The sequence below is a fragment of the Mizuhopecten yessoensis genome, unplaced genomic scaffold, assembly GCF_002113885.1.
Source record: "Mizuhopecten yessoensis strain PY_sf001 unplaced genomic scaffold, ASM211388v2 scaffold10811, whole genome shotgun sequence".
Lineage (NCBI taxonomy): Eukaryota > Metazoa > Mollusca > Bivalvia > Pectinida > Pectinidae > Mizuhopecten > Mizuhopecten yessoensis.
The window spans coordinates 262,142-276,111 of record NW_018408733.1 but is presented as its reverse complement, the minus strand read 5'-3'; the positions used below and the strand labels follow the sequence as shown (position 1 = coordinate 276,111).

The 13,970-nt window shown below is 35.2% G+C and overlaps 1 protein-coding gene across 1 annotated transcript in view; it reads left to right on the top strand.

Annotated features, from left to right (window-relative positions):
* The window catches only part of LOC110462591 (putative neurotrophin receptor LTRK 1), a 39,996-nt gene that overhangs the window by 8,342 nt on the left and 17,684 nt on the right, over window positions 1–13,970 (top strand). Inside the window, exons 3-10 of the mRNA XM_021516602.1 lie at window positions 4,616–4,729; window positions 5,141–5,318; window positions 5,747–5,886; window positions 6,409–6,546; window positions 7,223–7,366; window positions 8,208–8,314; window positions 9,188–9,348; window positions 11,465–11,565. Coding sequence (XP_021372277.1) covers window positions 4,616–4,729; window positions 5,141–5,318; window positions 5,747–5,886; window positions 6,409–6,546; window positions 7,223–7,366; window positions 8,208–8,314; window positions 9,188–9,348; window positions 11,465–11,565 — 1,083 coding nt within the window. The remainder of the gene's footprint in view (window positions 1–4,615; window positions 4,730–5,140; window positions 5,319–5,746; window positions 5,887–6,408; window positions 6,547–7,222; window positions 7,367–8,207; window positions 8,315–9,187; window positions 9,349–11,464; window positions 11,566–13,970) is intronic.

Genomic DNA, 13,970 nt, shown 5'->3' with positions numbered 1-13,970 from the left:
ATCACCAACAGTGTAAAACTCCAACAGGGCTTGACAGGAATTCGAACAATGAACTAGTAGATAATCATAGTATAACTTATTGAGGTACCCGGTGAACGACAAGAACACAGCGCTGTGGGACAAGGTTCCTTACCGTTTTGTTAGCTCTAAAACCCTGGTCACCGTGATCAGTTTTTAGGTTTATAACGCGAAAAGTTCCACACCGTGATTAATTAAAAGGGTAATAATGCGAAAACTTCTACACCGTGATTAGGTAAAAGAGTAATAACGCGAAAAATTTAGCACCGGGATTAGTTAAAAGGGTCATAACGCGAAAAATTCCATAAGCGCAAATGCATAGAAATATGAAGAATATAGCATTTCTTATAGTGATTTGTCAACTTCTGGTATAAACATTGATAAACGACGCTTTGACAATGACAGTAAATTTATGAATTAATATATGACGACAAAAAACCACAACAGTCTTGAGGTTTTCCAATTTGCGAATTACTATCAAGACCTATATAAAATCCCCCCTGTAATATAAGCAAGCTGAAGAGGAAAACAGGATGTGAAACGCAGTAATCCTTATTGTCTCCAATTAGATATAATTGGCAGCACATTTACTGTAACATACTGTAGTACCAGACATTTTCGCGTGTGGAAATGTTTGCGTTAAGATCAAATAAACCGATCGCGGTGTGGACATTTTTGCGTTGACAATATTTCTTAATTTCAAAATATATTCAATTTATCTGTAATTTATTAAACATATTCGCGAGTGGATATATTCGCGCTAATTCACACAAAAAAACACACGAACATATCCAAACACCTCAAAAAAACAGTATCTTTTTCTTTGCTTTTTTTCCCATGAGAACGTTAGTAGAGCCAGTTGATGACAAAAGGATAATAATTGATTATGAGAAAGATACGTTGAAGGAAGCTATATAATGTATACTTGATACCCTAAAGAGAATGCCAAACTAATATAGAATATAACCCCATATTAACAATATCCCTTTGGGTGCATGGCATGCTGACTCTTCCTATTTCAACTTTGTTTTTTTGTGAGGCTGTATGCTACTCTTTCCTTTTATTGTCTGTGTTAGCGGTTCCTGCTTTTCATCTTCTCGTTTTGATTTCGTTTCAATATTGTGATGTTACTGTACGTACTATTGTAAAAGTTTTGCACCACAATTCCAGCAAGTCAACATGAACAAACTTATGCGTTGACAACTGTCTTGATGTAACGAAAATAAAAGAAGGGTGCTGTTTGTTGTGGGGTAAGCTGGAGGCGTCTGGGGGAACTTATGTCAATATCGTTTTTATTGAAATCGTCCACTGTATAGTTGTTAAATTTCGTGGGGTTAAAATTTCGCGATTTTATGTCCGGAACGTTTTCGTGGGGGTTTTATTATGCGAATCACAATTTCTGTAAATCTCGTTTTCGGATTTTAATTTATTTATTTGTAAATTAACTGTTGACTTTTGAATAAAGTGCACCTCTATCAAAATAATATTTTGACCTAGTAGCCTACATATCATGAAAGTGCGAAGTGTAGAAGTTATGGCGACGATAGCAAAATATTCACGAAGGTTTTAATTTCACGAATTTTAACGCATTCGCATAATTCGCGATATTAAAACCCCCGTGAATATTAGCAACTATACAGTTTATTAGGCAGTTTATATAAAATCAATACTTTTGGTTACGTCACAACTAATTGTAAACTTTGCTTTTGCACTGACTATAGTCTTAGATTGGGATTCGTTTCGTATCGATTTTGTCCTTTTATGCTGATGCCGGGCGCGCCTCAGATTATATTACACGTTTGTGAGCAAAATGAGAAAATGGGTTCCAAACAATCGAAATTATACATTCTTGAATTTGTGATTACTGTTTTGGTCTGCCGTCAGTAGTAAAGGACAGATAGATATACATTGTTAAAGTTATAGTGAATCACAAATATCAATATTGCCTTGAATTATTAAACAAACAATTGCGAGTGTTATGCAATTGGCATTGTCTACCCTGGTCACGTTTGCTTTCTAGTGTAAATTCCGTAATTTTGTTTTTCAATGTTGATTCGTTTGTGCGTGAATTTGTGTGTCAAAAGAGAAAAGATTGCGTGCAGGATATCTCATTAACGCTGTCACCCTAGTAAAATACTAGCTGCTTCCAACCGACTCGGCTAGGGAGATTTTCTCATTAGATCATTCGGTAGAGCGTAAGACTAGCAAGCCAGAGGTCCCGGGTTCGACTCCTAGCGGAAGCATTGAACAAACTAATGACCTCTGTTACACACCTTAAAGATCACTGTACAACAGCCAATACCTGTAATAACTGCCAATACCTGTAATAACTGCCAATACCTGTAATAACTGACATTTTCCGGCTTAACTATAGCTTTGATAAATGCTTTGTGTCAAGAAAACTCAAGCTTGCGAATCTTTAACAAAACAATAACGAAGATGAAATTGACAATAATGATCAATAATAGTGTTCTGAGTGTAAAAATCCAGCGGGGCTAGACCAGGATTCGAACCCTGTTAACTCTAGATCATGGTACTATCGCACTATCCAACTGAGCTATTCGGTTAATTCAAAACACAGCGCATTGGGCCAATGATCCTTAACTTTTGTGCGCTCTAAAGTCCTGGTGACCGTTGTACGTCTTTTGATTCATTTAGAAACGGTTACCCTGTAATGCGGAACACATCTTGCGATCCTCTCGTTTCGAAGTCGTTTTCGTTCATTCGTTGACTTTGAGGACTGAATGGTGTCCTTGTGTGTTGTGTGGGGTGATGCAATGGTACTTTTTTAATGATCTTCTCCATTTAAATAAGGAGTTGTAAGCTTAATGCAAAATAAAATATTCCAGGAAAAAATTGAGCCAAAATAATTATCCTGCAGGGAAAAAGAAAACCGAAACAACAACAACACCATTACTCAAAATCGATAAAACCTGGGCAAACTATGAGCAAAAGAAATATTTTCATAGATACTCTTGTAAATAAGCCTAGGACCAGGTGTTCCGGAGAGGTAAGCGTCTGCTGCTTTAAAGGCGACACCCGTCATGTAAATCTAGGTTATATTATACAAATGTCACGTCCTCCAACCGAGAGGTGGGGAAGTGACAACAGAACAGAACGACAAGACACAATAATGAACATAAAATATAAATCGACGTTCATACAAACAGGAAAATAGCATATTTCCCTAATAGCATTATCGCGTCCATAAAATATATACAGTCTTCATCATCCTGCATAATTTGTAATTTTGTCCGTCAGCAGTCGACGTCTATCGCGGAGTCATGTTATTCGGAGCACTTAAAATTATGCGTGTCACTGGCCAATTGGCTTCTCTATTACTTGTCTGTACGTCTGGACGTTGTGCCGTTTATTGTCGTTATACAGCCATAATTAGATAGCTCAAAACTGGTAATTGATATTGCACTTTAAACAATCTGATCATTTTTTTTTTTTTATCAACACGTTCAAAATGATAAGATTAGTGCACTTACGGTTAATATGGCTGAATCGCTCTTAATGGCGACTTTATAAGTCTAACATATCCGACAACAGTAATGCATCGAAACAGCATTTCCCCAATTTATATATTGGGCTATATATCAATAGCGGCTATATTTAGATATAAGCACAGTGCCTGATGACCCGATGTTAAGTGTGCATGTTATATTTTCGGGAAACAAACCATTTTTATTGAAATTTGTTTCCTTCATTGTGAAATGTTATTTCTGTTTGGTCATTGTTTATGCTATTTAAAAGTTGTTAAAATGTTTTTTTCCACAGATACCCACAAACACCTAGTCAAACGCCTACATACAAACACACCCACACCCACAAAACCCAGACAAAACCCTACACACAAACACACCCTCATCCACAAACACAAACACAAAAACCTACACACAAACACACCCGCACCCACAAAACCCAGACAAAACCCTACACACAAACACACCCTCATCCACAAACACACACACAAAAACCTACACACAAACACACCCGCACACACAAACACCCAGAAAAAAGCCTACACACAAGCATACCCACACACGCAAACACCCAGACTAAAGCCCACACACAAACACACCCATACCCACCAACACCCCGACAAACACCTACACACAAACACACCAACAGCCACAAACACCCAGACATCAACCTACACACAAACACGCACAACCCACACACACACACCTACAAACACCCAGACAAACATCTATACACAAGCACACAATATAATCATCAATATTTATGTTTTATTTAGAACACTTTCTTTGACATAGTATGCAAGTATATACTTACCTAGCGCTACGAACAACAATTACATGTGCCTTGGTAACAAACCACAATAGACTCGCTTAGCCAATTAATCGTCCTCTGTGCTTGGAAATAGTTTCGACCATTGTTTGAATTCGCACACCTGTTGCGTTAAATTCTCATAACTTCATAATTCTTTGCAGTGTTGAATTTCTGTTGAAATAGATACAAATAAATCCGGTCAAATGTTTCTAATGTTACTTAACCGATCGACTAAGCACTAGTTGGAACGTATTTGCCTGAAATATTTCAATATAAGTTTTGCACATTTTGTTAACAGATCCGTCGCTTTACAGTACACAAGGAGTGGAATGGCAATTCTCAGCGTCAAACGTGACCTATGAAACAAGAGAACAATGTTCATCAGCCTGCTCAAAGGACCTTGAACCTGATGGTATAGTGGTCTTTTGTTGATTTGCTCATTTTTAAGATATCATTTTCGTTAACACAAACATGGAAATCCCCATTCCTCTGTCAAGATGCAGTAAATATACAGTATAACATTTATTCGGCATTACTTAAGTTCTAAAATATAAGCATTTGTCTTAATATCATGGGCATCATTGTAAACATCAGGATCTCTGTACCTCTGGAAAGATAAATAACAAGATTAATAATAAGATTAGCTTACACACCTATTAACTGTTAAAATAATTTTGAATGCAATAGGTTTTGTGTTATTCTAGTGTTGCAGTGTATCCTGTTATATGTATTTTGTATGATATAATGGTTTCTTTGCAACGTGTATGTAAAGTGAATGATTAAATATATCGAGTAAAATCGTTATATTTTTTCAATCCTTCAGGCCGGGTCATCTATTTCAACGGTACCAGTTTAGATATTACATCTCCAAGGATTATTGGGAGTTACTGGCGCTGTGTACTTAAAGTGAAATTTTATCTCCGAGACCAAGACATTGCCCTTATACTGAATGTCATACAGGATCAAAATGTGTGGACACATCGCGTCAAAACAACGAACAGGTAAGATTCTTTGATCACATGACTATCACATGACTATCACATAATTATCACATGCATACATTGAACGATTCTTTCCCTTCCATGCTTCTCTCTCCCTATGCAATTGTCTTCATATGACATTAGGTATTTCAAGGACGTCTAGACAAAAAGAACCCAAAATATCTAACAGATGCAAGGATAACCTAGGAATACGAATATCTGCCATAACAAAGTTTAATCCCCAACCTATTTCATTAGCAATATTTTCTGTAGTTTTGAATAAAACAAAAAGATATTGCTTTTATACTGAATATGATGAATAACAAGAAGTTGTGCACACATTACTTTAATCATATCATAGCTTCTGGTTTAAAACTTCCCGTGATTTGTTTTATATCAATATATATTATAGCCGAAATAAACTTACGTCTTTATATTTTGTGTTATAGGTGGACAGAATACATTGTTCCTATCGGACAAATCAACGGAATCTTCAAAGTGCAGATACAGTTTTACAGAATAAAGCAGATACGTTGGAAAAGAGGAAAATTACAGAATGCTGTATTTGAAAATTGCGATCTGTCATCAGGTATGCTTCTTTATCACTAAACTATGTTTATAACGCAAAAACTACTGACTATTTTAAATCTAAAAAAATGTCAGTGTTATATGAAAAGTTATCTCTTTTAGTATTGTCTCATTAGAATGGTACTTTCTATTCACTGCGAAGATTTGCGGTTTTTAGTTCAGAGACGGCGGAATAAGTGGTTGTTTTGGTATTCCGTCTTTGCGTATTGCAGAGTTATCTTCTCTTGAGAGCAGGTATTGATTGTTACTTCACTTGTTTGTGAGAGTAACGTCATCAATTTTGGAGAAAACGACGTAATTTTCTCGCACCAACCAATGACGTAACAATCAATCCCTGCTCACAAGAGAAGATAACTATGCAATACACAAAGACGGAATACAACATCGTCTAAACACAAGGAAGAAATCAAAAGAAACCTCAATAAAAACGAAAACAGTGAGAAACGTATGATTTTTGAAAATCCGGTCATAATTCAGCAATCGTTATTAATACCAGGCTGTTCTGCCTTCCCCGGTTTTTCAGTACATTCGGAGAAACAAGAACCTGGCCTTAGTAAGGATACATTTGTGTGCAGGACAGGAGTTATAATCAGGTCTGACCAACTGTGTGATTTCCATGACAACTGTTTCCATGGTGATGACGAAAGTGAAGAAATCTGTGGTACAGTAACGCTTTAATATCAATAAATAGAAACCAAGACATTTATTATTGAGAGATGTTCAATAAAAGTATAAAAATAATTAATTTCTGCTAATTTATTTGATTCGATTATGTTTTCTTTCTACTTTTTCGTGAAGTTTTTAAGTTACATTTGTGTACGTTTTACACATCTTTATCGTAATAAGTATTACTGAAATATTAACATTTCATGTATTGTCCTCGTTTAAGTATATTTAATATTATCAAGGTAAGGGAGTTTCTTATACTGTATAGTTAGTAATTTTCGCGGGATTTAATTTCATTATATTCGCGGTAACCAAATATAATACGAAAATTGAATACCAACCGAAGATTAATGCCATGAATATACAGAGATATAAAGAAAAGACCTGTTTCCTTTTTACTGCCAAATAATTGTGATAAAACAACACTTCAATATCATATTATTTTTTTATTTGGACAAAACCTTTGCAAAATGATTCCCCACGCAAAAATGAAATAAAACATCCTCTTGAGCGCAATATTATCTTAATTGAAATTCATTACCGCAAACTGATTGGGACAACCGCTAAATGTTAGCCCTTCGAAATTAAACAACGCATTAAAAAATAAAGTATAGACAATAACTTGCCCAAAAATCGTAATTTCATTTGAAAAATAAATCCGTTACATTTAGGAAATGGATTTTCACTTGGACTTTGCGATTTCGAAGAGATCACCAACTGCTCCTTGATCTTAAGAGATTACATGGAGAGCACGTCGACAGTCGAGGACGCTAATGTTACAGTGGCCTTAACAGACGGTACCGGCTCATTGAAAGGTAGGCAAGATTTTAAGCAAAAGACTTTACTAATTTTCCTTGAACCATATTCCGTCTTTGCGTATTCCAGAGTTATCTTCCCTTGTGAGCAGGTATTGATTGTTACGTCATTGGTTTGTGTGAGGAAATTACGTCGTTTTCTCAAAAAATGATGACGTTACTCTCACAAACAAATGACGTAACAATCAATACCTGTTCACAAGAGAAGATACCTCTGCAATACGCAAAGACGGAATACGGCGCGTGAAACACTTCTCTAAATTCTTTTATTTTCGCCACCAGGTATTTCGCAAGAATCTTGAGGTAATACTTTTGTTTTGTTTAAGTAAAGTCTCTTGTGTACAAACTCGAAAAAACGTTATAATGCAAACCAAAACATAAATGAGAATTCGTGACACCTGATCATTCTGATTCTAAAATCTTCCGTTTAAAGAATTACCTTTTCGCATATCTGGAAGTCACTTTTTTCGCGTGATACAATTTTTAGCCTTTATTCCCGAGGATATGCTTTAAACATTTAAATCTGCGAATTAAATTCATGAATATTTATTACTTCTGGTACCGCAATAACACACTCTTAATCGCGAGTTGTACTTTTCACGAATAACTCAACTGGGCACATAAAATAAGACACGCGAAAATATAGTGATTGCAGTTTCTCACAACACATCGTCAAAAATGATGCACAGCCATTGTTTACCTTTGGTAACCCTCGATGGTTAAATCAATGCTATTCAAAGATTTATATCAGGTTACAGAACTAGTGTTAAATAATAATTCTACCGGATTTTTTACCATGCTGCCATAATCTTCATAATATTATCTATTTTTTAATTCACAGGTCACGTCTTGGCTTTTGAAGAGCGTCAGAATGCCAAAAAAACAGGGTTTGTGACTGTTAATTTGACCCAGCCCGAAAGTTATTTGGCCAACAATAAATCATGTGTGGTAAGCCCATATGTCCAAATTTTAGATTCAATCGGGAGCCGTCGGCGGATTCCGTAAATGTGGGGGTTTTTTTCGTTTAAATCTGCGTAATAAAACTTACTCACGATTTATTTTACAATTGTCCTTGTTTGATATTGTTTTCAATACTTTTGAGTATCACATGAGTGTTATCAGTTTATGAATTACCATATCATAAAGTTATGAAATTCATACAATTTGTTTTTAATTACCTTCTTTGAGAGGCACTCTTCTGAACGTAGAATTATATGGTAATACTTATGTATCGTCGGGACCTTAGCGTGGCTAATTCTAGCTTGATAGAGCACTGTATCAAATGTCGTTTAATACTAAAAAGTGATTATATGTATTTATGTAGTGTTCAGGACATTTTCGCCATGATTTTGGGACGTCATATAATACTAACTTGAAAGAGCGCTTTTTCAAATGTCATTTATATGTAGTGTTCTAGCTAGATATCGTCTGCATGATATTGTGACGTCATTTAATTGTATGAAATGTGATGTTTGGATTTAATGAAGGTCACCTGTACGACCCTATTGATTGTTTAATTCTAGTACCTTCAAAAATAGAAATATGCCTGTTCGATAGACGAAGTACTTTCGGACTTCACATTGCTTTCTGCCAAATGTAGTACTTTCTTCTGTTCAACTTTTTAACAGTTAGCTTCTGATATAACAATTAGACTGTTTTTTTGGTGAATATGTGGTTATATGGACCTGAGAAAGTGAAATTGATATCGACTCGTCTCGGTCAAAATCATTTTCTCAGGTCCATACAACCACATATTCACCTCAACGTGAGGTCCATAATTTATTAATATGACAGCCAAAAACAGACGATATTATTCTTTAGTTTCAGGTAGATACATACTCGACAGTAAATGGTGGGCGTTTCCGTTTGATTGTTCACATAATCGATGCTGAGACTGAGGAGATCCTAAAAAAGGACGAAACAAATTTACCATTGTACGAGTGGCAAATATACCGGCAATTAATTCCGGATTTTTCTGAACGGTATGTTGAAAACACTGTAAATCAACTATATTTCACGGATATACATATACATTCGTATTTATGGATAAAGAAAAACGGTACTTCGTGTGGGTGTGGGTGTGGGTGTGTGTGGGGGGTATATAAAGATGAAATAAAATAAAAAATAAAATATGAACAAAAGCGTTCTGAAAGCCAATATGTTTTTGGGGGCTTTATGTCACATTACAAAGTTTACGTCATCAAACTGACGTCATAGTATCCAGTTAAGATGTTGCACTACCCATTCAACATAAAGTATTTAGTCTTTGTTCACGAATCGATTTGAAAAGCCTCCACAAACCACCCCTGGACGATGTCGTATTCCGTCTTTACGTATTGCAGAGTTGTTTTCTCTTGAGAGCAGGTATTGATTGTTACGTCATTGGTTTGTGTGAGAAAATTACGTCGTTTTCTCAAAAATTGATGACGTTACTCTCACAAACCAATGACGTAACAATCAATCCCTGCTCTCAAGAGAAGATAACTCTGCAATACGCAAAGACGGAATTACTTAGTCAATATGTCTTAGATGATTTCAAAATACCTAGACCTAATAACTTCGGGTTTAAGTCATATAAAATTGTCAATATCCTCAAAACTAATGTCACAATTACTTGTCGATATCTTTAAAATTGATGTCACAAAAACTTGTCAAAATGTCACACAACCAATTGCATATTTGCGATTTGACTTTAAATATCCCCATAACGCCCTTGGGTCGTGGTTACTTTATATCGACTGTCGCAGAAACAAAAATAGACCGTTTTAGATTTTGATATATTATAGCCATGTATGTACCTAGCTTTATTTGTTCATGGTAATTTTAGTTGTTTGGAGGATGTGGATCGACTTTAGGCTATTATAACACATGATACCATCATTGAGGATGACGTTTTTACCGAGGGCTGATCTTAAGGTCATAGGAGTGTATTGATAAACGGAAGTAGGAAGTACATCCCTAGTTGAAAATCCAATGTAGGGAGACAGTATCACAATTTCCGCATATTCTAATGTTTAATATTAAACTGATGAATATTGTATGTTTATTATTGACAGAACAGTGTTTTCTCTCAATATTAAAGTATTTCAAAGCAATGCAGGAATTAATTCAGTTTTTTTTTTTATCAATGAGCCAAATGTATCCATTTTTCTGTACTTCAGGAAACCGGCTATCTATTTCACTACTGTGGGTTTTTTTCAAGAAAGATAACTCTTACCTGCAATTACTATGTGCATATGGTTTTATTATAAAATGTCAATTTTTAATCGTATATAGATAATTTATTTGACATAATTTCAGGATTTATTAAATTGATATACATTAATGCAATACTAATCTATGGCAGTATCATTTTTATTGACATTATTTTGCAAAAGATTTTGTCATTCTTTTTTTTTTTTTAAAGTCACTCCTTTTTACATAAATTTCCATTTAAATTCCTTAAAATTATGACAACCTATATTTTTTTTGTGGCAGAAAATTTTCTTTACTTCAAAGCAATATAACTACAAAATTTGAAGAAATTCTAATGAGAAATGGCGACACAATCCTATTACCTTAACCTATTCAGCGTTTAATATCGCTCAAAACATTTAGAATTGAGGTCCAAACATTTTTAACCAAGTCTAAACCTAAATATGAATATAAAATGTTCAATATTATTTCAAATATGTCAATTTAGGTCCAAACATAGCTATATTGTATTGTATAACATTCTTAGGTTTAGATGATTTCTAGGACAGACGATAGGGGAAACATAGCAAATTATGTTTTAAAATCCTTCTTCTTCTGTAGGAATGAAAGGATTATACAAAATTGGTTCCCTTCACCAAAGGATGCTTCAGACCTAATATGGAACTAATCCTTTCATTCCTACAGAAGAAGAAGGATTTTAAAGAATTTGCTATATTTCCCCTATTGGGCCCCACCCCTCAGCCCCCAGGGGTGCTAGACCAACGGGTTAGACAAAATTGGTTCCCCTTTATCCAAGGATGCTCCTCAACAATTATGGACCGAATCCTTTTATTCTTACAGACGATAGGTTTATTGTAACACATTATTCTTGATTACTATTCTATTGTTGTGTTTAACTTTCAGAAATGTCTCCACATTCTACCTGGTCGTTTACACTGTGCTTTCAAACGGGTATTTCCTGGGATTCGACAACATCTATATATCATCCGAATGTATCGCAAAGGGTAAGCTTAATACATACTTACATTACTCATTGGTAGCTTGAAACTAACCAGTACTCCCTTAATTGTTGAAATTCATAATCTGATTCCGGGAAACTTTCGCCTAACGCTAGTTAAGTGCCTATTCGTCCAGTGTTCATTTTGCCCTTCATATTTCATAATCTGATTTCGGGAAACTTTCGCCTAACGCTAGTTGAGTGCCTATTCGTCCAGTGTTAGTTTTGCCCATTTATATTTCATAATCTGATTCCGGGAAACTTTCGCCTAACGCTAGTTAAGTGCCTATTCGTCCAGTGTCAAGTTTGCCCTTCATATTTCATAATCTGATTCCGGGAAACTTTCGCCTAACGCTAGTTAAGTGCCTATTCGCCCAGTGTTAGTTTTGCCCTTCATATTTGATTGCAATGTGTATTATGTATTTTAGAAATACTGGCTTTTATGATAAATTTTCCATCATTACCTTGGGCAAGAAAGGCGAGAGTTAAACTGCTGAGAAAATTCCCAGGTATACAGTTGTTCCGGAGAGTTATGCACTTCCTCCTCTGTTTCAACTTATTTTTAATAAATATGTATTTCCCCCATTTTAGCTCCCAGCATCAGCGAGGCATCGTAGAAGGACAAAACAGATGCGTAGTGTTTTGTAGCTTGTTATCCATTTTTGGCATGTGTGACATGCGTAAACCTTTTAAGATACACAATGGAAGAATTTACCTCTGAATTTTTAGTCTCAGAGGTTTGCCGTAGCTTTGACGGTCACATTGATCTTTTTGGAGTAGTGATAAGTTTATGATAATAGCACACTTAACTCATTAATTATCTAAAATTTTACCATTTTGGCATACTTTATCTACGATACATTCACATATGTCTGTCTAACGTCATCTCTTAGTATGTATGCCATCTTACATATGTCATATCATATAGAGTTACCTTGAAATATTTCTATTGGGTAGTTATTAATTTGTCCGAGTTTAATAAATGTTTTCATTCACCTTTACATTTCGAATTTGATATCAAATTCATAAAAATAAATATAAAAATAATCTTTCATAAAGCTATTTCGAGATTTCTTTATGCAGTATTCTTTTGGAAAATGCCTACCTCAAATATCTTTCCAGTCTTTGTTGACGTGTGGAATTCATATTACCATGGATACGGACCAACATTGAGAGTGCATCCGGTTTGTAACCGTTACTTTCGCGCAGGTTGATAATAATCAATATTTTCTTCTCGCGTGTTCATATCAGATATGCAATTCATACGTATTGGTTATAAAAAAAATGTAATTTTAAAAACGATAGTTTGATGGCAACAGTTGGATAACATGTATGCATAGGTCATTATTATATAGCTTGACAGCAACAGTAAACTGATGTGTGCAAGCACAATGCCACATGTAGCTCGCATTATAACGGAATGTTAAAAGCCCTAATAGCTATGAGAGAAAGAACTTCAAACAATTGAATTATGGCTGCATGTCTAAATTATTTATTTGGCAACATCCGTGCATTTTCTGATTAACAACAGCTTTGCTGATCGTGTGGGTCGATCGTTATCACGAAATGTGACATATTTCAAAACTTATACCTTTTGGGAATTGCATGTAATTGAAAGAGAAACCGGAGAACTTAACATTGATATTGAAATCGAAACCATTTTTCAACTAAAATATTCATGTTTGATTTTTCGAATCGTGCGTCATAATCTTTCTAGAAATCAATTACTTACGTCAAACTTCATAAATGTCAGAGGTAAAAACATGCAGACGATTAATTATTCTACCACGTTTGCGAGGTAACGACATTTTTCATTGGTTACTAACCGTATATTCGAAAGACAAAATAAGATTATCTAGATCACCTAGGCTTTTGGACTCTGAGACAGACAATAAAAAGTAATTTAATTATACCCCCGCAACGAAGTTAGGGGTGGGGGGTGGGGTGTATACTGGAATCACCCTGTTTGGATGTCTGGATGTCGTCCGCAGTAACTTGTCCGGAAAAACTCCTCCTTAATTAACAGGTGGATTCCATTGAAACTTTGCATGAATGATCCGTATCTTATGTAGTTGTGCACCGGCATTTTAATTTTGGATTTCGACCCTTTTTGATGGAGTTATGTCCCTTTGTGCGAAAAAGTTGTAGCGGGGTTATCAGTCAGCCATCCTTGCGACAGATTTTATTTGGTAAAATGGATTTTATCAACTTAAGTTTGTATAAATATCAATAGACTTGCTCCCTCTGTTACTTTTTATTGATAAATTATCTAAGTCAGCTTCATCTTCTAAGATTGAGTATCACTATTTAGATAGTTAGATCATTTTGTTATAGTTACCATCGTATGGCATTGCCACTAAATAACCCTACCAAATTCAGTTGGCATTCATGTCGGCTATGAATGCCATGGAC